At 38.5% G+C, this 24,755-nt stretch overlaps 1 protein-coding gene across 2 annotated transcripts; it reads left to right on the plus strand.

Moving 5' to 3' along the window:
* slc6a11b (solute carrier family 6 member 11b) lies at positions 1 to 24,276 on the plus strand. 2 transcript variants are annotated; one of them, XM_085456895.1, is made up of 15 exons: positions 1 to 309; positions 820 to 1,047; positions 1,634 to 1,768; positions 1,995 to 2,135; positions 2,303 to 2,384; positions 4,574 to 4,706; positions 8,416 to 8,550; positions 14,425 to 14,528; positions 15,675 to 15,799; positions 17,026 to 17,138; positions 17,928 to 18,065; positions 19,928 to 20,030; positions 20,698 to 20,798; positions 21,175 to 21,345; positions 21,917 to 24,276. In XM_085456895.1, the coding sequence occupies exons 2-15, from the start codon at positions 837 to 839 to the stop codon at positions 22,058 to 22,060; spliced, it is 1,836 nt and encodes a 611-aa protein (XP_085313021.1). In that variant the 5' UTR covers positions 1 to 309; positions 820 to 836; the 3' UTR covers positions 22,061 to 24,276. The 2 variants fall into 2 exon arrangements, with proteins under 2 accessions (XP_085313021.1, XP_085313022.1); XM_085456896.1 differs by having other exon boundaries at positions 823 to 1,047.
* Positions 24,277 to 24,755: the final 479 nt, after the last annotated feature.

Consider the following 24,755-nt stretch of genomic DNA (forward strand, 5'->3'; position numbering starts at 1 on the left):
AAGTAGAGGCGCTTGAGAGTAGACCGCTCGGAGAGTGGGAGCGCAGTCGCAGGTTACCCATCGCCTGGTGCAAGATCAGCCGTTGCTCTGCCACGTCTGCGATCTTCCTTTATATAGACGCGAGACTTAACAAAATCACATCACTCAACGCGGACCCAGATTTGTTTTTCTTTTTCCTCTTTTGCCCCCTCTCGCCTCTTTTCACCCCCCTGATCAGGCTTAACCATCCCGCGCTCTGTAAAGGCAATTGTTAGTGCGCATCATCGCGGGAGCCAAAAAGGAGGTTAGACATTGTTCCATAGGAGACTGGTAAGTAGAGCCACTCCGACTTTATTTTCAGAAAGTTTCATACTTGAGCCAGAATGTTTTAACTACCACGTTTGTTGTCTTCTTGTTCGACATTTTTTTTAACTTACTGTGCTGCTATCCAGTAACTTCATTTTGAGTCATTGTGACGTTTATATGCGTTATTTTTTCTTTGCTGAAGAGGACGATAGCTTTAACACTCAGCATTTTTTTATGTTTATTTATTGGGGGTTTTTTCCTAGATTTGCAGGTGGTCAAAGTGCCTTTGACCGCAATAATTAACTGGACAGCTTTCACTTGGTTGGAACCTTCGCGTATTATTCAAGTCTGCGCTGGGAGATGGGCGTGGTTTTGCACAAACTGGACACTCATTCAGATGTTCCATTAAAGATGGAGGAAAAAAGAGCTGAATTCGTTTAAAGTTGTCGTTCTGTTGTCACCTTTCTTTTCTTGTCGTTTTTGTTTTGTTTTGTTTTTTTCATTTCTTTCTGCTTGTGTTTTTTTCTGTCTCAGCAGGCTGCTGGAGCGTCATGACAGCTGAGAAGAGCGGGCCTGTTATAAACGGAAAACCAGAGGATGGCAGAGACCCGGAAGGGTCAAACTCCAGCCTAGACAGTGGGGGATACAATGAGAGGGGCCAGTGGAACAACAAGATTGAATTCGTCCTGTCTGTGGCTGGAGAAATCATTGGGTTGGGCAACGTCTGGAGGTTTCCTTACCTCTGCTACAAGAATGGAGGAGGCAAGAAAGTTTCCTTTATTTAGGGGTAGTGGGATGGAAATAGAGTTGCTCTTTAAAAATATAATATAAAATTTATATATTGAAAAATAGAGATAAAAGCAACTGCCTTACACGAAGGCAGACTAAAAGAAAAAAAGATTGAGACTATGTTTTAATTTTTTCAAGTTACATAACCAATTCCTGCATAAAAGACCTACAAGTTATTTTTTGAATTCTATTTATTCTGTTGCATCATAGGAAAAGTTAGAACTTTCACTTTATGAAAATTAAACAGGCAAGTGGTTTGAGTAATTTATTATATCATCTATTATGCAGAATATTGTCAATAACAGGCAGGTTACCTCATTAGGCACCATTAGACTGCACAGTATGGCTTTGCCTCATGATCTAAAAATGTCATCCTGCAGTGTGAGTGTGACACGGTAATGAGTGCTTTCATGTGAATTTGGTTGTTTTGCCCTTTACTCTTTTTTTTCATAGATGCATTTGATGCAGGAATTTTGATCTGCTTTTCTTCCAGACGTGTTACTCTCTTGTATAGATCGCATATATTGATGTACTGTGTGTGTTTTTATTTGTCTACAAGGTGCATTCTTTGTTCCATATGTCATCTTCTTCATCTGCTGTGGTATCCCCGTGTTTTTCTTGGAGACCGCTTTGGGTCAGTTTACCAGTGAGGGAGGCATCACCTGCTGGAGGAAAGTCTGCCCACTGTTTGAGGGTGAGAAAACACACACTTGATATGTTTCTTCTAGTATGCGCTTGACTTTAACAACTGATGAGAAAGCCGATGGAAGACACATTAGTTTGGCTGATAAATGTTGCCTGTTTTATGAGTGCCTTATAACCACTGGAGCAGTGAAGGTTGCAGTCATTTATAAATCTTGCTATTACCTGCATTTTCTTTCCAATTTCCTTCTTTTATCAGCCTCACGTTTCTTTTTCAGGCATTGGCTATGCAACACAGGTGATTGAAGCTCATCTAAACATATACTACGTAGTGATCCTCGCCTGGGCCATTTTCTACCTCTTCAACTGCTTCACCACTGAGCTGCCGTGGGCTGGCTGTGGGCACTACTGGAATACAGGTAGGAGGAAATAACAGTGGAGCAAATTCTTAGAAAAACAAATACGCCTGCGAACCTGTGCGGAGGAAAGAAAACAGAAATTACCTTCTAGGTTTGATGTGCAAAGCCAACTCTACACATACACCTGCATGGTGGTTTCAACATGATAACCTATTGTGTATTTACAGAATACTGTGTTGACTATTATGGAGAAAATGCCACCAACATCACAAACCCTAATGCATCTTCTCCAGTCATTGAGTTCTGGGAGTGAGTACACTTCTATTTCTATATTTTCACATCTGCTTGCAAGTGCAAAACCTCATTATTTTAACTGAATCACCATTTGCCTTCTAACACCATCCTTTGTCAGTTCAGGCAATCTTCAACGCAACACTCTTCCCCTCCATTCTTAATGTTGCCATATGCTTCAAGCTCCAGACTCTTTTGCTGCCCCCACTAACCTTACGCCCGAAAATTAGTCAGCCCTTTTCATATTTGTGTGTCAGCAGGCCCTGGTTGGCCAGCTGTCTCCCAGCTAGAGCCATGTGTGTGGCAACAGATCAGGCCTTGTCAGTGTGTAATGCTGACCACACTTCCTGTCTCACTGCCAGTAGCTGTGTTTACACTGCTGGGTCAAATCAAACGGGCAACCTACTTAAGAATATTTTTAAAACAGCATATTTTGATCAAAACTGTTAGATTTAGATTGTGGTTAGGTTCAAATTGAGAGAGACGACCAACTTAACTGTCATAGAAAATGTCAGATCTGAGCCAGGAACATAAACCGAACCCAGGAGTAAGACATGGCCAAATAGCCAACCACCATGTTGTTGGCAAAAATAGAATCTGACCAGGCTTTGTTCAGCGTATGCCAAGAGGGACTGCTTTGTACTGTATGTACAGAATAAACAAACCTCAGGCCTCTAAAAACTGTATTTTATTTTCTTTAAAAAATGTTCTGATAAAAAAATGCTGTTATTGGTCCCTATCGTTTAAAATGCAAAGCTGAGATTACAGAAGAAGAGTTTGAAAGGACTCCTAAACTGACACGTTTTTAGTGCTTCCTAATAATTTTGAATAGAAAAAAATGCATAGCGGTACAGTATTATTCAAGGATACCTGGAGTGCTTAGCTTTGGTTTGAACTATACCGAACCTTTCAAAACTACTAGCCTCCAAAAATACTGAGTGTCACACTAACAAGAGCACGTCAGCATGAATCACCCTTGACCGATTTAAACAATTTCAACAAATCTGAGACCCCACACAACTTTATTTACACACATTAGTGTCCACATCTTGCCCTTTTGGGTGACCAAGGAGGGACAGTGGGGCTGTGTTGGACCTAGCCTGTGGCCGGCCACCAAGAACATGTCACCATGATCAATGGCTGGTCAGAGCCCCAGGGTTGAACTCGGTGGCAAAGATTTGGCAGCACCATGTAGTTCTGTGGCTTCGGCTCCCGCTTCTCATCCTTTATCAATGCTGTTGCCTGGCTGTGTTTTAACAAACAGGAAACACACTGTTGATTCCCCACCACTGATGTCATTACTGCTGATAACATGCTCTGCATCTTGCACCCACACCGTTTAGCATATTGCAATAAGTTTTAACATAAACATTATAAGGGCCATGCAATATGTACTGCTAACACTGATCTACGAGAAAATGGTGATGCTTGTATAGAATTTACCAGTTAGAGTAGCTGTAGTGTACCTGTGGTGTCAAACTGAGTACCCACAATGGTTAGGCAGTTGAGGGCAGACTAGCAGCAAAGCTAGAATTATACTGACAGTTAAGTCAATATAATTCTAGCCTTGCTTTAAAATTTCTTCATGAAAACTTCTACTTCAGAGTTGGTGGTACATACAGTGTTAGGCCAACACAGTGCCACCCACTTTGCTGATGTATGATGTATTTCCCCCAATGCTCACAGCTTTTATACTGGTTTGCTATGTTAGTTTTCCAGCAGATCCATCAGAGGGGCATCTGTACATACAAGGCCTGTGATATTCAAAAAGAGAGGACAGCAGTTTGTAAAGCAGTATTTCCCGTGTTGTCCTAACATTTTCACTGTAAATATTTATTTAATTTTTTTTTTCTTAGCAGAAATGTAGATTAAGTAGAGAAAAATCCACTGCATTGTTGCAACTATTCAAAATTTACCCAAACAATCTGAAACTGAGCATGACAGTGAAGGTAAACTTGCTACATGTAGTTGAGTTTGGAGATGCATTAGCTGAAATTTGGCATAGCCACAGCAGCAATCACTGCTGTTTTTGCTCGCTTAGTTTTAAAGGCAGAATCGGTCTCGGGGAGGTTGCAGAGGCGTTGTTTTTTTCTCCGATGCTGCTCCGTCTTCCCTGCGAAGTTTTTAGACTCCTGCTCGTATCACCCAAGAATTTGAACTCAGTCAAATTCCAAGTCTGTAACTGTGTGTTTTCTTGGTCAAATCAGACGCAGAGTACTCAAGATATCAGATGGTATCGAGCACATGGGAGGGATGCGCTGGGAGCTGGCCATGTGTCTGGCTCTGGCCTGGTTCATCTGCTACTTCTGCATCTGGAAGGGACCCAAGTCAACTGGCAAGGTGAGAACAAGGGATAAATGTTTAGTGTTCTATGTGTGCCTTAATGTGTTGGTGTGTGAATGTCTGTATTTGATAGTGCGTCTCACTATTTGAAACTGTAAATATGAAGGATTTATAGTAATACTGTGTGTAGTAATGTGTTTGGATGCTACTCTGCTTTTATACTACCTCTAGTGTTTGTAAGTTGGGGCAGTTTTAATTTTAAACAGCCCCACTGAAGCAGCCACAAGATAAAACACTTTCCCTTCTGGTCCTAAGAGAAAGCTCTCCCACAGGAAGCCAAATGAATTCCCTCCATTAAATGCGAGACAAAGAGGTGTCTACACCACCTACTTCTACCTTTCCTCCAATCACACTTGCCTTGAGTTTTCTCTGGCAGCCATGGGGAGGACAGTAAGGACTTGGCTATGGGTGCTCAGCAGCCCTTGAAAACCTTCTCATAGATTCAGTGAGCCAGAATGAGTAGAGAGATAAAGTGAGAAATAGAGAGGGAAAAAGAGAGTCAAGAGAAAAGAGGAGAGGTGTGTGAGGAAAAATTAATGGGTTCACATTCTACATGACTGGGGAAAAAACAACTAGGGGGACGATGCCTATATCTCCATGAAGTGTCTTTTGTTTGGCTGTGAAGTAAGAGGGGAGAATGCTTCTTCATGGCTGGGCTTTAGCAGCCCGTCCAAGATTGATTCCTGCATTCACTGGAGGAAAGGAGAGCATTCATGAGGAGCATGCAGAGTATATCCTCAGCCTCCGCCTCCGCTGCCTCTCTCTCTCTTCTGCTATGCAAAATTAACCACAGCTCACTCGTCGCAAGAGAGGGTCGCTTTTTTTTCCACAGACCATTGAGTTCCGACTCTGCTAAGCTGTTTGCTTTTGTTGGCCCTGTTTGCCGGCCATTCTCACATTTAAGCCCTCCTGTTAGATTTACGGCAAGGCAGGGGCAAGTTTGACCAGTAAATTTGTGGTGGCTTAAATGTTTGGTGAGCGGGAAGGAGCATGCGGAGCATCAAAAGTTCATGGAGAGATTGAATATTGTCCTTTTCATCTCCAGAGAGATGGAGAGAAAGAGGGAGAGAAGGTTCAGGATGTGTAATCGTTTTATTTTACAAATTAAAGGAGTGATCCGCTGGGAAGGAGGCACATTTTCCCACACTTTCCTTGTGGGCCACGCTAGGATTAGCAGAGCTTAAAGTGGTCAGCCTCATTAAGCTTCATGGATGCTGCTGCTGTTCGAACAGACACTTGGTTAGGATTTCATGTATTTAAGCTTTGATTCTGGTTTCAGTTTCACAGTGACTGAGTCACAGTTGCATTCGGCCACACAGAAATGAAATGAACTTCTTTGAAGTTTGATTCAGAACTTTGCTGTACCAGAACCACACACACACACAAGTTGGTTTTTAGGCCGGTATCTGTGAATTCTACATTTTGCCTCTGTAGTATGTGCGCACCCACTTATGGGCTATGAATAAAGTTGCGAGTGTGTGTCCGCTGGTGCACGTACTCATGCACTTCTGCGCGTGCGTCCAAGAGAAGCACATTTTCCCACACTGCCAGCATCACTCCCGTGGGCTTCTCCTGTTTAAGAGATGGGGCCAGAGGAGCCTTCTTTTCTTTTCACTCTCCTGGCCTGCCTCTCTTCTGTCCTGTTCTCTCCTCAATTGGACTTTGACTGAGTGCCAAAAAGCCAGGGGATGTATGTTGCCCGCCTCTGCCTTCCAAGAGACCAAAGTCTTTGTTCAGTGAGTTTCTAAGAGTCTTGAGATGTCTAGCACAGTTCTGCAAAACCCGAATAGTTCAATAATATAAGAGTGTAGGTTTGAACATTAGCAGAAGCTAGCTAGCTACTGTTTGCAAGATGCTACCACATGAATGTATTCTTGCACTAAATAAAACTGCAGTTTCTTGTAGAACCCCTCCCCCCCCCAAAAAAAACACCTTAGATAAGCTGTGAAGCTTTAACGTTCCCAAAAACCTTCAATTTATGTGTCACAATGATTTTTTTGTTTTGTTTTGTAAAGTTTGCCCAATTAATCACTATCTAAATGGCAAATTTGTATGACAGGTTGTTTCAAATGTGTAGACACTTTGTCACAGTTACGATGAACTTGTGTTGCCCCCACATAATTCAATAATATTGATTTACTGCATTACATAATTATTTTATATAATAAAAAGAACTGACCTGAAAGTTAGCACTCTTCAGGTGCTGACGTGCATACTACTTACAGTGTTGGGAATGTTACTTTTAAAATGTATTCCACTACAGATTACAGAATACATCCCCCAAAATGTAATTTGTAATGCATTCTGTTAAGTTACTCAATGTGAGTAACGTATTCTGAATACTTTGAATTACTTAATATATTGCCATGCTTTTCCCAACTACATGAATGTACTATTGCTGTGTGATTTATTACTATTACTGAAGACTACTCGCCACTGAGCTAATATTGTTAGCTGAGGTTAGTTCATAGACTGCTTTCAGAACTGCACGTGATTATTTGCCGCTAGCAAGTTGTTAATGCTATCCATCAAGTCTAACAGCCTGCAGTCTATGAACTAACCTCAGCTGACGCCAGCTAACAATGTTAGCTCGGTGGTGAGTAGCCTTTAGTAATGGTAATAAATCACACAGCAATAGTACATCGAAGATACTGAAGTGGCGCATAACCCAGGTAGCTACCACAACTGAAACAAGGTGGTTGCAGTAGGCTAACGTTAGTTTTTTAAAAAGAAATTACTTTTGGAGTCTTTTGACACTGAGAGCAGCTTGGTTGCTGGCAAACAGAGTTTGCATTGCACGATCTGATTTCGCCCATCCCTTTCTTCTTTAAATATGAAGTGGTGTTGGAAAGAAAGAAAACAAAACGTGCATTTTATACAAAATACTATATTATAGAAGCATAGCAGCATGACGGCTCACTGGTTGTTCGGTTAAACGTGTACTTGTGGCCACAGATTCTCATTGACCTCACACTGAGTGCGCTATTATTAAACAGCGGTCTAATATTTTCCACACAAGTCCTTTGTGCTTAGGACACATTGTCCTATATTCTGTTGTCTTCACCTTGATATACAACCATGAATCCTTTAGAGGGAGAGATGGGAAATTTGCAGGTTAAATACAGTGCCAAATCTAGAGAGGGTGTTTGGCATATGACTTGAGGAAAGTGGGACGTGTTAGTGTGTATGACGCAGTGTCTGAACCAGCTCTGTGGCTTCACTCCATATATGTTCATTGAGCCTTATGAGATTTTATGGCTTTTTAAAGTCAAATTTGTGAGCGTTAAAAATTGGTTGTAGCACTCACATTGCAGCACATTGTTGCTTTATGTTTGCGTGCACCAAGAAAAAACAAATTGCTCTTTTATCCCAAAGATTATTTTCCTCACTTACTTTGCCACAATTTTTCCTGTCTAGGTATTGTTGTTTAGATTGCTGTCATGTCCTCTCACCTTTAGGTCTGAGCAGTGATGTGTTATTGTTGCATAGAATACTGTCTCCCAATCTCAGTTTCTGATGCACTTCTAAAACAATGAGTCATTGAGTAGTAGCCATGTTTGTCACAGGCCAGCATTATTCAGAATGTCATTTGCAGACCTTTTGTTTTAACTGTCCTCATTTCATGTTATGTAATAATCAAATTCATTATGTTTGGACAGTAACACTGTACTCATATGCTTGCATATGCCTATGTTTATACCCACAGGTTGTGTATGTGACAGCTACCTTTCCTTATTTCATGCTGTTGATCCTGCTGATCAGGGGAGTGACGCTGCCCGGAGCATTCGATGGTATCAAGTTCTACCTCTACCCAGACATTTCACGACTCTCTGACCCTCAGGTAGGCTGTCTTTCACTAGCGACTCTGCAAAAATCTAAATTTGGAAAGCAGAAGCTGTTGTTGTTTTTAATAACTGTGCCATCTAGAGGTGTTACTGCTTAAGTTTTATACTGTTTTTTTTGTAATCTTTGCTTGCTTTTCTGGATCCAATCCAGTGACAGAGTGACATCATTTTATCACTGTCCCAAGTTTATTCTATAATTGTGTCCTTGGCAAGGCAGTATGACATTCAGATCAATGGAATCAGTCTGATTGCACTGAGTTGTTTTAGGCAGGTTAGTTATAACAGCCTGAGGACACTAAATTAATGACGGCAAAAAGGGCTATGCAGACTAAGCATATGAAGTGTTTTTACTGCAAACATAAGGAGTGTTTGCAGTTTGTTTTACACCTATTACTAGTTGTTCTCAATATTACCTCAAAAACTCTGTTTACTCTGCACAAAACAACTGCAGCAAAAACTGTTTAGATTAAATATTGCAAAATTATGCATTTAAATCTAGTGGTTTAGTGACAGTGGCATAATTTGAACTGACACTTCCTCTGGTGACGGATTAACTGAAGGTCAGGTCAGAAAACCTGATCGAAAGACTTGGCTATGGTCAAAAGATCAGTATTTGGTGCTAATAGAGGGAGTTGCTTTAACATACAATGAATTCACAGAGATACAGACACAAACAAGCACACATAAATGGAGACTCCTTGACCTTGTCTGGAAAAGGCAGACGGTTCAAGTCGCTTGGCAACAGAGGGCTAGAAAATGTCACTGGATGGTGGTCATGACAACACAAGATAGAGTTTCTTAGATAGATAGATAGATAGATAGATAGATAGATAGATAGATAGATAGATAGATAGATAGATAGATAGATAGATAGATAGATAGATAGATAGATAGATAGATAGATAGATAGATAGATAGATAGATAGATAGATAGATAGATAGATAGTACACGGCTTCAGTGTGATTGTGATATGTAAACATAATGTCTTCATGCTTATAGGTAAACAGAGCTATTCCAACTTCCCAATTTGGAAACACATTACAGCATTTCAGGAAACAAAATGTGTCAATATGATGTTTTCCTTCTTGTCAGACTCCCATCCTGACAAAACACCTTTTTTACACTCTTTATAGCGACACCGGGTGTGATGTCTTGAATGTGATAACAAAGAAAGTTTGTTTCTTGGTAATTAAACTAAAATTTCCCTCAATCTGTAACTATACACCAACAAACCAACCTGTTTCACACAACATGTTGGCGAGAAAAGGTGTTAAGAACATACAATATAATGCCATAATGATGGACTGGATGATGTAATGTAGTGTATAAACCCTATTTTTATTAATTAACAAGTTGTTTTTCCATATAATTATTATCTTGAGGGTACCGATGTATCCCATGATGAATTAAGCTCACTATATAGTACTAAAAGCAAACTATCTGATTTGATTCTTTTATTTATTTGATATACTCTCCAACTGCTGTACAGTAAGGTACAGTAAGATAGTTACATTTGTAAACTGATTAAAATAAGAGAAAGGAAAAAGTGAAACAGATAAATTGTGACAGATTAAGGGGATGAGGACAGATAAATAAAGACACATACAACAGCACAGGGAGAGCAAGAAGAGTAATAAAGAAAGCTTTTGGTTTTTTGCCAGAGGACATTACTTCTGACACCAATGTTAAACTGGCTTCCTCGGGAACAATGAGGGCTCTGTTCTGTTCAACCAGCTTTGTGAAGTGTGTGTGGCTGGGTGTTGCCTTCCACATTTCTCTTCTTTTCTTTCTTTTAGTGGTTGTCTCCCCCAATCACCCTCCACTCTGCACTATGTATCACCCCTCCTTTTTGCACTTTTGGGGCAGTACAGCTGTTGCCCTGTTTTTTCCTAGCTCCTCTCACAGGATTTAGGGTGAGGTTGCAAGTAGAGATTTATGACAGGATCTACTAGGTGTATCTAGTGAACAGTCACCCAACTTGTTGACTCAATGATGACCTTCAGTAGCAAAAACAAAATGATGACGTAAAAGTAAAAAACCTTTAGCCAAAATATGACAAATAATTTTCACATTGCACATTCTTGGATCCTGAGCTATCCAAGAGATGAATGGTTGTTAGAAACAGGTAAAGAATACACTAAGACTGCTATTCACTAGTCAGGCATATAGTTGTGAAAATGAAAGTTTTCACAAAACTAAGCAGTCTTGTGAAAAACGAACTACACCCGATGATTCAGTAGCTTGCGAAAGTGTTGCTTCAATTCAGTTTGTGGCCATTTGTACAGGTTCTCGCTTAAGGTCCAACCGCAGCATTGCAGTCAAGCTGAAGTCTGGGCTTTGGCTGAGCTACCTTGATTCTTTACTTTCAAAGCTGCTCTAAGGTAGATTTTGCTGGAATTCTTAGGATCATTTTCCTGTTGCTGTTGAACAGTTGAACACATATTTGACTGTAGAATACTTTGGTATAGAGAGGAATACATGAATTCATAGTCAACCTAATGACTGATGACCTCAGCTGTGTTGCCATGATTTTTTTAAAGAGAAAATGCTTTCTCCTGGCGAACCTTCCAAATAAGTCATACCTATTTTAATTTTTTTTGTAATTGCACTGTCATGACCTTACACAATTAGCACACTAGTTCCTCCAGAGTCTCAGATTTAGATTTTACAGTTTCTCTGAGCACTGCACGGTTTGATCTCAGGGTGTCCACTCCTGGGAAAATTGTGGCTTTGTGTTAATAGGACTGACCACATTTTTGCTTTTATAATGGTGGTTACACTTCCTGATGATCAGTTAATCAAGTGGAATTGACTAGGAGCATCTGGCTGCTACACATACTCTTAATTCCTGTGGAAGTTATCAGGGTGTACTTTGTTTGCACTCCAAAGTCCACAGGCTTTTGTTTTGTTTTTGTTTTGTTTTTGTTTTTTTTACTATATATCAGCTTTGGAGAAACATTTTTTAATCATTTAATAGTTCAAATTAGTTCATATTAAAAGGTAAAAAGGTTATTGCACAACAGTAGCAATATGCATGTTGGTAAAATAAAGGACTGAAATAAGTGATAACTAATAACTAATAATAACTAATTGTTATAGGTCTGTATTCTTTATGCAGTTGTGATAGATTGTGATAATACTCTGGAACGAAATTCCATTTAATAATGCCTGGCTCAGATGTAGAGGGGCACATAAAAGCTAATTTCATGTCTTAATGCCTCAGTTCAAATCTATAGATCATTCATAAGCAGAGGGAGATGTAAAGCACACCAAGAGTGGTACATTTACATTACAAGAGCACTATCTAACAGCCTATGTCATCCAGCTTTCACACAGTAGACAAGTTTCCTGGAGCCACAGTCTCAACATAACCAAACACGAGCCGGCCAAATTAGGCACAACATCAACAAGTGATTCTCTCTGAGCCTGGGCTTTCAAGGTTTCCCTGCACTGTGCGGCCATCAGCCGAGGTTGAACTAAAGGGAACATTAATGAACATTAGGAGAGAAAGGCCTGTTCTTCCACAGGAACAGTCCTGTGTTTGTGAGGTCACAGAAGTTACCGTGGTTACTCCCAGGAGGGAGCGAAGACCTTGCGTTTGTTAATTGTTTCTCAGTGGGGAAATGAGATTAGTGGCTGAATGGTGATGTGAGAGAGTTTTCAAAGAGCCATGCTGCATTAAGTTTGAATTTGCTAGCACCCCATGCTATCCTTGGGTTTCTGGGGTCCTGTGTTCCACTACAAACTAGTTTCATAATGCACATACTAAAGCTTTCTCACTGATGAATTGTACATATGTAAATATCCCCTTTAGTCAATGACCAAATACTATTTTGGATGTATTTCCCATCAGATATATATTAACATTGTCAAACTTTATTGTTTTGCATTAAAATTGCCACAAGAAAGTTGCCTTTCAGCCCAAAGATGGAAAGACTTAAACTTATTAAAATAACTGAGAGTAGGGAAACTTTCTTTCTTCACAGAATACAAAGTCAATAATAGAGTAAGCTCTCCACATTGGAATTTACTCAGATTTTTACTTGATTAAAGACCAAAACTCCCTCCTACCTAAATGACAAAAAACTTTGGTGACAGAAAACGTGAGATTATTGTTTTACGTTTATCATTACAGTAAGTTTGGGAAACTAAAACTGTAGTTAAGAGAAATACTGGCTACTTTGCAAGAAACATACTTTGGGTACTGTATGCAAATTTCCTAGACTTTCTGAGGTGATGATGGTCAATGATCAAGCTCTCAGTTTCTACTAAGCTTGCCAGGTAACATAAATGAGCCTTTGTATTGGTGCTTATAAAAACAACAGAGTTGGACAACATGGAGGTTTAATTAAGAGTGGGTTCATCCAGAATCAAGTAAGAGTGGCTGTCAACTTTGAACTAAGGGATCATTTCAGCCTGTGCACAAAAAAACAAAATTGTCAATGATGTTTTCACCCTATTTTCATCCTATCATGCTGATATTTGATAAATAAGAACTTTTGCCCGAGGCACATTAAAGGGCAAGCCAAAAGTTCAAAGTTCATTTGCATTCATATATATATATATATATATATATATATATATATATATATATATATATACAGAATAGGCTCTGTGTCTTCAGACAAGTCCCAAAGTACTCTTTTAAACATATTGGCAACCATTGTTGACAGCCTTTTGTTGCATCCAGATGTAGCATGACAGCTTGTTTTTTTAAGAGTCTGACCTCTTCACTAGGACATACCTCAGCTGAACAAATGGCCTTGCATCCTCTGGTTCAGATCCAATAATTGTTTGAGGTATTAAGTTATGTTTCTTCCAAGGACCCTTTTGTCCATGTGTCATTAGCCAATTTCTTGCACAACATGTACAGATACAGACAAAAAGACACATGATTGCCCCATTGCACAGCATTGTGCCACAGCACATTATTTGGAAATTAATCATCTAGGCATTTCATTAAAATCCTCAACATGCACAAGCTACTGAATCCATTGTCCTCTATGAGATTTTTTTAGGCTGGTTATTGCTTCAGGTGCTGGAGGAAATCTAAGCAGATCACAAAGGTTAATTGAGTTCACTCTTTTGGGACGTCTGCAAAATTGTCCCGATTGTTTTGTGTTAGATAGTTGCTGACATGTTGCCTACTTGAACCAAAGTGACTGACTAACCACCTCACCACCATACAACTGGTACTTACCAGTAGTTATCTGGCTCTAATGCCAAATGAGTGGTCTGGTGGGGGTTTTTTTAGCCACTTTGTCTTTTTTAGGTTTTAAATTCTGTCAAGATCTGTTTCAATTAGAGAGATTAAATAATATTCATTGCTTAATTTAAGCTTCTATTACCCTCCCTACCTCAAATCCCTCCAAACTGTATAAAGTAGTGAACTTAATTTAAATAATGAGCCTCTGAAAAAAGTTTAGAGCTACTTTTAGGATTTTAATTCATAATTCATGCTGCTTCCCTGTCTGTCTGAAGGGAAAGACTCCATTTGAGCTGAGCCATAATTTCATTACAAAGGATTAAAAAAAGGTGAATGAAGGGCAACAAAAGAGATGTAAAGTTTCATTAGAGAAGAAAAATGACCCCTAGGTATATCATGGTGATCTCATTTAAATGGGAAAGCATACACAATTCAATTTAATTTGTTTTTTTTAATTAATTTTTACAAATCACAAAGATTGGAAAGGATCACAAAGGATGATGATGATGTTTGGTTTGTGGATATTTAGTGGCAAATGAGCGTCCTTAGAAAAGCCGAGTTTATTGACTTGGATAATTTTTGTCAACACCTTAGAAACACTTTATGTTGTTTTGTTCTTTGATCTTGTCTGTTTCTACACATACTGTATATTTTGGTACTTAGGTATGGGTGGATGCAGGAACACAAATCTTCTTCTCCTATGCCATCTGTTTGGGCTGTCTTACTGCGCTGGGAAGTTATAATGCCTACAACAATAACTGCTACAGGTAAGAATGTAAATTCCAGTTGATGGATGTCTGTCTATAAATAAAACTAACAGTAGAAAACAATTAGCCACTATCATGCAGTAGGATTATAAACACATTACAAATTAAGAAGGATGTGAGACACAGGGATAAAGTGGACAATATCCCTTTGGCCTTTGCTACTGCACACGTGTTAAGTTACATCACTTTGTCTCAACTGTGCTCCGTGCAAACTGGTCTGAAAATCAGTGGCAGCTCTATTACATGACCAAACTCTGTTCAAAGACACTCAGAAATGCTAGAGTGCTTAATTTTCTTTGAGATATTTCCTAGTACAGCTGAAGCCAACAGGTCAGTGTGGTAGATAAATCCCACCTCTCATTTCTTTATAGTTTGCTTCCATGGAGCCAGACTTTCTTGTCATTTTTTAAATGGTTTTGAGCCATCATTTTGCAGTCTGTCTGAGGGTCTGGTAGTTGTTTTCTTTTGACATTGGCTGCTTTTTCAGTCGTGCCCGTCAGAAATAGGAGATAATCCAGCAGTGACCTGACACAGAACTGATGGCATGAATGGAGCAAACTAGCTCAGATGTTAATCAATTATGCAATACCATCTGGAAAATACAACACAGGAAAAGCATACATAGATAGAATTACATCACCAGTCATGGATTGGCCTCCCCTGAGCCCAGACCTCAACATTACTGAAGGCAGCTGACACCAAATGTCCTTCAAGAAGCCTGAGGAACCGTTTCCTGAAGCCTACTTAAAGAAATTACAAGAAGGCTTGACTAACAGAGGTATCTGTGTTGAAGAGTAAAGGTGGTCATCCCAAATATTGGGAGTTTCTTGCAGTCTTTAGCTATTCTACACTTTTCTAGCAAGTCTCTTGATTTCATATTGGAGATGCTGACAGAAAAAACACACACAAACAGCACTGAAATGTACCTCCATCTTGATTTTCCAAAATGGTTAATATATAAGAAGAAAGCCCCATGGGTAAGTGGCGAATGGTAAGAATTTATGCATTAGTAAATTATGTATCATTTTAGTATGTCTTTATTACGCAACATGTTTCTGTTCTGTCTGTGCTGCTTCTAGTGTCAGCTGCAATAACAACTCTTCCAATAAGTGTGATCTCTAACTCTCTTTCTGTCTTGGTACTCAGGGATTGCATCATGCTGTGTTGTCTGAACAGCGGCACCAGCTTTGTGGCAGGTTTTGCCATCTTCTCTGTGCTGGGATTTATGGCCTACGAACAAAATGTTCCCATCGAAGCTGTTGCAGAATCTGGTGAGAGAACAACACACAATATAATGACATGTTTCTGAAAATCATGTGCTCGATCTACAGCAGCTACTGCAGATTAAAAAAACAGAAACAAAACCTGAGCATTTGTGCTCTCATCCATCATATTGTGCTAAAATGAGTAAACACTCGCAGTTATATAACCGCACACTCTTTACCTAGGCTCTTAGATCACCGCATTATGATTTATTCAAGTCAGTATGAAAGATTTAGTGAAAGAGACAGAGCGAGAAATTTAAAATGTTTGTTAGAGCACAGTAAGGACAGGGCATAATGCTTCAGATAATGTATTTCTCTGGGACAGTCACCAAATGTGGGTGCTAAATAAAGCAATAGCATGCCAGCTCTTCTGTTCAAGCAGTTAGCCTCACAGTGGATCAGATAATCCCAAGATTAGTCACCTGCAAACTTTGTGTTGTAGATTGAATTTAAAAAAGATAATGTGACATTTTACACAAAGCGCTTCAAATAATCCATTGGGAGAAAATATGAAACACATTTTAAATTTCATTTATTTATGCATATTCAAAAATGTCATGTCAACTTTGGCAACATTTGGCACTGTTGGGTTCTCCTCATCTGATTGGAAAGGAAGTCTCTATGAACTTGTGCAGTGGCATCTGCAGGAGACCTCTTGAGGCCACTTAAGGAAAGTCGGATGCTCGTCCTAAATTCACTTTAATTTTGACTAGACTGTCTGGCATCCTGAAATGTTCTCTGCAGAAGGCTTCTGATGGCTGAGTTTAAGTCACTTCCTTGAACCCAAACAAGACTTGGCCAGTTCCAAACTTACATGTGGTTTGCTGAGTGATCTCTGTGACCTCTATAATATTTTCCCAATGACAAAAAATACTGGCTGAGGATAAGAAAAAGACCAAAGCTTTAAATAACCGCTACAAGCAGGATCACCTTTCTACAATGGCTGCTCTGCGTCAGCTAGATGCAAGACTAAAATCAAAGCAGTGTCTGATTTGTAACAACAATAACAACAAGAATCAGCCCAGTTCACATAATGCATGCTACCATTAGGTCTCATTTTTGAGGATTTTTGAGAACTATATAATTTTGCAGAATCCTAAAAAGTCAAGTTTAATTTATTCTTTGTAGACCAAGCAGTCTTTGTTTTGCTGTTAGAATTTTGTACTTGTTCTATCAGATACACTGCCAGCAGTCCTGTAATTGAGAATCTGTATTCTTATATTTTCATTCAGGTCCTGGTCTTGCATTCATTGCATATCCCAAAGCTGTTACTATGATGCCTCTGTCTCCACTCTGGGCTTGTCTGTTCTTTATGATGCTAATCTTCCTTGGCCTGGACAGTCAGGTGAGTACTGCTGTTGTGAATATATCCTGGGAATGCTGACTCTTAAGCTTGTGACAAAGTTGAAGGTTTGCTGAGACCTACGGCTTGGCAGACAACACATGAAGCTTATTTCCTCTAGTGTGATAGCATGATAATCTAGACATAGTAAGAGGGTGAACAACCCTGCTAATCCTGTGAGAATGCCAATATGTGGTCATGAAACACTGTATCTAATGAGTACAAGCTGACATAGTGAAAATCGAGAAAATGAGGGAACGCGTTCAGTTCAACAGTCACAATTTGTATCCTTGCCACATACAATTAGAGTTCTATGTGCCTCTACAAATTTTTAATATTTGTGAAGAAATCATATATGCATGACATGGATTACATGCTCTATTGATTTCAGTTTTATATTGTTGTTTAAATTTTTTGTTTTAAAGTTTTTGGTTACATTTGGGTCGCAGAAGGTTTCTGGCAGGAAACATGTATTTCCAAAGTTGAATAAACGAAGGTAAAATGTTAGCACTTGCACAATATGTCAATGAAACGTTGGCAAATCTTAATTGTGAGCAAAAACGAGATCTGGCGATTTTTTCCCCCTCTGTGCAACTTTTTGGTTCCAGTGTTACTTCCAGGTATAAACATTTCTGGTTTCACCACAGATGCATATACTGAGAGGAACATCCTGCTCAAAGAGTTTTCAGTTTATGTTGATGTATAATATAATGATGATATAATGACCTTATGGTCTTTTTTCTCATCAAAGTGTCTATCCTGTAAATTTCAGTTTTATTTTTTGTATCTAAGTTTGTATGTGTGGAGAGCTTGGTGACAGCTGTGGTGGACATGTACCCAGACACCTTCCGGAGAGGCTATCGCAGAGAACTACTGATCCTAGGCATGTCTATAGTTTCGTTTTTCATAGGACTCATCATGTGTATGGAGGTAAGATAGCTATAGCTTGTCAGTTAAATGTCCCATAAGTTAAATGCCTGTATAATATTTACCCCCACCAGCCCATCCATCCATCCATCCATCCATCCATCCATCCCTTACATGAAATCCAATCAGATACACTGTAGATAATAGAAACCTTTTCCTGTTATTTTAATTGTTTTTAATTGTGCCCTGATCTCTTTTATTGATAACCCTTACACACCATTAGATAACCATTACAAACCTATACATATGGACATTTGACAGCAGTAATTTAGACCTGAAGATCTGTTTCAAAAACCTCTTTCAGCCACTAAAAGCATTTCACATTTCTGTCTGCACTGAACTCCATCCATCTCCACTATGAATGTACAGTACCATTCTTTAGTGTTCCATAATGGAGATGGCACAGGGGATGAAACTTGATAAAATATGGAAGTATAGCACTTTCTCTCTCAGTCTTTTGTCTTAGAGCTTTCAGTTGATTGACCTCTGTTTTTACTGCCTATTCCTTCCTATTACCACTATGTATAAGTTTTATCACTTTTTAATCAACTTCCACCTATAATGGGACTCAAGAAGCTTTATTCAAAAGCTGACAAAAAAGTATGTTGAATAAAATGTCTCAGAGTAGGATTAAACACAGTTTAAATGCTCTTCTGGGAGTGTGGTGCAATACTAAGATATTTTGAGACGATTCTTAGCTTAGCTTTACTAGCACAGTAAAGCTGTGATGTAACCTTCTGTAAGATTCATGTGAGATTTTATTTATGACGCTTTTAGTGGAAGAGCTGATAACTTGTCTTGAGTGCAGGGGAAGGTAAAATGCAAGACTACCTTTTGAGATGAAATGTGAAGATGTGAGAGAAATACAAACTAAGAAGAGCTGTAAGGCAGGATGAAAAGAAAAAGATTAATGGATGTAGTGAAGAATTGTTGATATATATAAAATGTTCAAGGTGAAAGTCTAGACCTCAATCACATCTAAATCATTTAATTTAAATCCACTGTGCTAGTCTACAGAGGCATAATTACAAAAAACGTGTCACTGTTCAAAAACATAAATATCAAATTTATGTCCTTATTTTTATTGACCAAAAACTTAATGTATCAGTGGCAAAAAATATATAAAAGATTTTGTTTAGTAAAAGAAATAACATAAAACCAGGCAGGAAATAATAATTCATTAGTTTTAATGTTTTATTTTTAGTGTTACATAATGGTCGGTGGTGTATTACCTTATATCTTACCCCTGACAAATACTCCAATGCATTGTAATGTAAAAATAAACCCAACCTAAAACAAAAAGAACAAAACAATGAAACTAATATGATCTTAACAGCAATTAAACATGTTTAAGCAGTTACGGCTAAATTGAAACCAACAAACACATTTTGGCAACTAAAATGAACCTGAACACAACTATGGTGACCAATGAAGCCCAGTGGTCATCTTTAAAGCTTTTTAGCACAAATTCACAAACAATTGACTCAGTGCAAGTTTGGCCATCAGAGCATGAACGGGAGGCTCCATGCAGTCATCCCTGACACACTATACTACAATGCACCAAATATACTGTAAATGCATCCTTCAGTCAGACTCAAACCAGATTTGAAAAAAAGCATTATAGCTGGTGTCTGTCAGTGGCTCTAATATAAAATATTTATTGTTGTGTAGAATTATTTAATTTTGGGACAAATCCTTATGAAAATACCAGTGTGGGATGTTTGCAAGTTTATTTTGTTTGCTACTGAGGTCTTGCCATTAACCATAATCATGCACTCATCGTTAACTTTATACTTGATTTTGTTCAACTGAGTCTGACATGTAGGGGCTTTGACAGGAAACTGACACTTGTCTTGTCTTGTCAGGGAGGGATGTACGTCTTCCAGCTGTTTGATGCGTATGCTGCCAGCGGGATGTGTCTGCTGTTCGTAGCCATATTTGAATCCATATGCATCGGCTGGGTGTATGGTAAGATAAGAGTTTTGACCTATACACCTTGAAATATCAAAGCAGTGTTTTCAGTTTTTCACTTCACTTCCCCCTCTTGTTTTGAGTAGTGGCATTTGTCTTTTGTCAGCTGGGCAATTGCCACAGATTGCAGCACTGCAAAAGCCATCATGTTTTTAACACTCTGCAATAATATTTCTTCTCTGCCCTCTGCTGGAGATTGGTCTCAAACACATGCAGCATTCTCTTAATTTTGCACCAATCGTTTTACTGATGCATAATAATAAAAGTAATCCTAAAGCAGTGGCTTTCTGTGCTTTTTTAAATAAAACATAAGGTTGTTTTCTGTCTACTTGACTCAAATATTATGCATACATGTATATTTGATAAAATATACATAAGCAATATACATGTTTTTCCCCCTGCGTTTAGATGTCAATACAATTATGTTACTGTAAGTCTAATTTAAACTGACAAACTGACAACAACTTACAAAGACAGATCTATTATAAGCACAATAAATCAGATATGAAGCAAAACAAATTGATCTCGGCTTTCTTGATAGAAAGTTTCAGACTAGATTTCGTCCACCTTGTTAAGAGAGTCACAAACTGTCTTTAAAGATTAACCACATCATTATTTTTATGAAACACACAGAAACTGTCACTGAATCATACTTTTTTTTCAGGTAGTGACAGATTCTACCTTAATATTGAAGACATGATTGGGTACAAACCAGTCTTCTTCATCAAATGGTGCTGGATGATCCTGACCCCGGGCATCTGTGCTGTGAGTGGCATAATTTCAAGAGCTGTAGTAGCACAAACAGCGTATCATGTTAAAAAAAATTATAAATTAAAAAAAAACGAAAAACAAAATTCTGAAGATACATATGGATGGCTCTGGAGTTTTATACTGAATCAACATGGATCATCATATATTTTTATCACATGTGCAAATAATGAGTTCGTATTGTGTAGCTGCCGTGCTGTGTCACCCGGAAATGTTGATTTTCATATTCTTAAACTCCTAACTTTGAATAATACATTTGCACAGCAATCCACAAAGATACAGTACTGCAACTTTAATTTATTTATTAAAGCCGTTTCTTTATGTCATATTCTAAATTGAAACATTTGCAAACTGAATTTTGTTTTTGCCACAGGGAATTTTCTTGTTTTTCTTGATTAAATACAAACCACTGAAGTACAACAATGTTTACGTCTACCCTGACTGGGGCTATGGTATTGGCTGGTTCATGGCCATGTCCTCAATGGTCTGCATCCCTCTGGGTATTATCTGGATGATTTGGAAGACTCCTGGCACCTTCTCTGAGGTAAAACATGCATATGGTACACATGCAAATGGAAATACTGAAATCAAATTTACCAGCCTCATATAGAGCTAATCTTGCAGCAGAGAGATATGAAAGTCATAAGATACCGTATATATAATACTTACTGATAATAATAATAATAATAATACTGATTTCTATATATAATTATTATAGAAATCATACAAATATGTGTATCAAAGATAAGAAAGCTATACACAGGTTAGAGCATGTATGATGATCCTGTTCAAAAGTTTATGCTTCTTCAACAAGTCATGATTCTTTACTTGAGGTCTCATGGAGGCAAAATAAAGAGAGACAAACATAAGACAGTTAGGTTGTTTCCTACTAGAATAGTGAAACTTCACCAAACTGAAGGATCATCTACCCAAATCTCTTACAAATAGCTTACAAATATTACACTCATTTGAATATATAAAATGATTTTAACAGTTTTAAACGTACAGTATTGCATTTAGGGCCAAGTGGTGCTGATGCTGTGTTACTGTGTCACCTTCCAGAGATTGAAATATATTCTCTTATCTTTCCTCTTTGTGTCTTTGGCTCTGTGCAGAGAATAAAGAAGCTAACCACCCCCAGCCCAGACCTGAAAATGAGAGGGAAACTTGCTGCCACGAGTCCTTACGCTGCCAACGATGCAAAACTTAAGGCCGATGGGAAAATATCCACCATCTCAGAGAAGGAAACGCATTTTTAACTGACCGCTTGACTGACCAACCAAGCTGCCTGTTGTCTATATAAAATGTCCATGAAACAAAAACAGCATTATCAGCCACTACTCACAACAGGAAATGAAACAAATGACTCAGAGTGTTATTTTTGTTTTGTAAAAAAAAATGTAAGAAAAAAGGAAAAGCTATCGTGTTATTATGTAGTCGGTTTTGCACAAACTTTAAATAACACGTTTGATGTTCTTAATTAACATTGTGATGAAAGCAGCTTTTTTCTTAACCAATAATATTTTAAAATCAGTTTAATGACATTATATGGATACAACCTGTCCTGGTACCTTGTCAATAATGATCACGATAGTGTCTGTGCCTTTAGAACGATACCCGTGTGTTGTGTTGTACAAGGCTTTCACTGTACATTTATTGGCAAAGTGCTGTGCCACCCTATTAGGTACTAGGTACCCAAATGTGACTTTTTAAGATGTAGCAGTTTGGAGACCATATTAAGTAGTTTTGCTTGTTAAGAAAGAATATTTCAGTGGTGTCTATGTACTGAGGCCGTAGGGGGGCATCAGTTACCCTTCCTTGTAAAACTACACATCAAGAGTTTTGCCACAGAAATCTCACATGTTATCAGTGACAGCTGTGACTTTGAGGCCTGCACACCATTTCTGATCGTCGAGCTGTTCTTATTTACTTGAATTTATTGTTGTTGCAAAAAAAGACTAGCGAAAACTCTGCTTATTGGAATAATGTGAAGGAATTATTAGGTTATTGATTATCATGTTAGCACAAATCAAGTCATTTAGGGTTTTGCAGATTTCTGTGGTAAAACTAAATATCCCTGATTAGATTCAAAAACAATAAACCAATATAAAATATGCCTGGGTTTAAACATTAAAATCACCATTGGTTATAGTTTCATTTTCTAGCGTGAGCTACACATCTGCACCAGGCCACAAATAGATGTGTGTTTATGTGACTCGCAGGCTGAGTCTAAAAACACACCTCTCTCTCTCTCCTCTAGCCGCCCTCCTATAAGTCACGGATATCTGTCATTTCACAGTAATTATACTGAGCATAACACAGAGTGACAGATAGATGTGCTTCCAACCCTGCATTTTTATTTCCCGCTCTGCCTGTAGAGGCCCATCAGATGAGCATTTCAAACCTCATCTGTCTTCTATTCTGATTCTTTTTATTCTTCCCTCTTGTCAGTTTTCTTGTGTTTTGTTGCTTTCACCTCTTCTGACTCTTTTTCTGCTTGTCCACTTCTTTCCCATTTTTTTTTACTTCTTTAGCTCTTCATCGCATGACGTTCTTGAAACTGTGATGCTTTTTATGTCATCTCACTTTCATGCTTTGGCAATGCTCTTCCTATCGCTGTATTTTTTTGGAAACACTTCTTCTGACACAAACCTCATTAAGAAATATACAGCTTTTTAATTTTGCTGTCTGAGCCACTGCAGGTGTGAAAGCACAATCTGACCCCTGTCATCGATGCAAATGCGTTCGGGGTCAATGAGCTGGTCTCATTATTCAGACCAATTTCTGTCCAGTACAAGATCATCCTGTCAGCACTCAAATGACTACAAGTAATCTTTCTACCCTTCCTTACTTTGTCCAACTCTTTCACTTCCCTTTTTTTCTTTCCTGTGTCCTTGTTTCCTGATGAAAATGCAATGAGAGGAGAGCATCTGAGGGAATGAAAAATTCTCTTATAGTTTTTTCAGGAGGAGGCAAAGAAAGCAGGGGAAGAAATAAGAATTTGATGAGCTGAGGAAGTGTGAGACAGAGTACGTTACGAGGGAAATTGGGGAAGTGTGTAGTGACTGAAGCTCCTCCTGTCTAAGCTGTGAAGTCCTTTTAAAGATGTGATTGGTCCCTCCGGTGTGGTTGCGTTCTAAAATGTCCACCTCCTCACTGATATTGTGCAAATTAATAGTTATGTGCATCAGAAAAGATAGCCTGCTGTTTAACACTGATCACTTTAATTGTATATTTTTTACATCTATTTCTAAAAAAAATTGTGGTCTATTTCCTGAGATGAAAGAATTGATGTAATATTAAAGAATGTGTCCTTTGTTTTGACTTTTGAAATGTTCAAAAGGTCTTGTTATAGAAATATAATGAAAGGTGTTTTACTGTTCTGTACTGTTCTACAAACATTTTGGTATTCACAGGACACACAAACTGTCTGCTTACTCATTTTTAAGAATAAATATTATGACGGAAAGCGAAACACAGAGTTTGGTCTTTATCTAATATCATCTCACTAAACAAAGAACTTCCTTCTGACATTTTCTTAAAGTCATGCAAATGGATTTCACTGCCTCTGTCTGTGATGAATAGTTTATAAATGAAATGATAGGATCTGATAAGATGACATTTTCCAAAATCCAAAAAAGTGACAGGATCACTGCGTGCCCCTCACTCTCCAGTAGCTTTGTTCCACTTGGTACTGTGATTACTTCTATGTGTCATTTCATAAAATCCCCAGTATAGCTTCGTCTTCCTGAGATCTAATCATATAATCGTTAATTCCTTCCCTTTTAACAAGAAAAAACTCAGAACGTGGCTCAAAGTGAATCGTTTTCTGACCAGTGTTTGAAGAGAGGAAAGATGAGTACTGTGGATGAACCCAGAGAGACCGACTACTGATGAGATCACACCAGCCATAATTCCAGTGTGTTATCAAAACACACACATTTGTGGAAAACA

Source organism: Copadichromis virginalis, linkage group LG5, assembly GCF_057382275.1.
Source record: "Copadichromis virginalis isolate Kocher_CV1m ecotype Utaka linkage group LG5, C_Virginalis_male_GT1.1, whole genome shotgun sequence".
Taxonomy (NCBI): domain Eukaryota; kingdom Metazoa; phylum Chordata; class Actinopteri; order Cichliformes; family Cichlidae; genus Copadichromis; species Copadichromis virginalis.

Excerpts from the sequence above, each read along its gene's own strand:
- slc6a11b (XM_085456895.1), top strand. The coding sequence starts at position 837 with ATGACAGCTGAGAAGAGCGGGCCTGTTATAAACGGAAAACCAGAGGAT. Across the intron at positions 2,136-2,302 it reads TGGGCACTACTGGAATACAG|AATACTGTGTTGACTATTAT; the intron begins GTAGGAGGAAAT and ends GTGTATTTACAG. Across the intron at positions 8,551-14,424 it reads CACGACTCTCTGACCCTCAG|GTATGGGTGGATGCAGGAAC; the intron begins GTAGGCTGTCTT and ends TTTGGTACTTAG.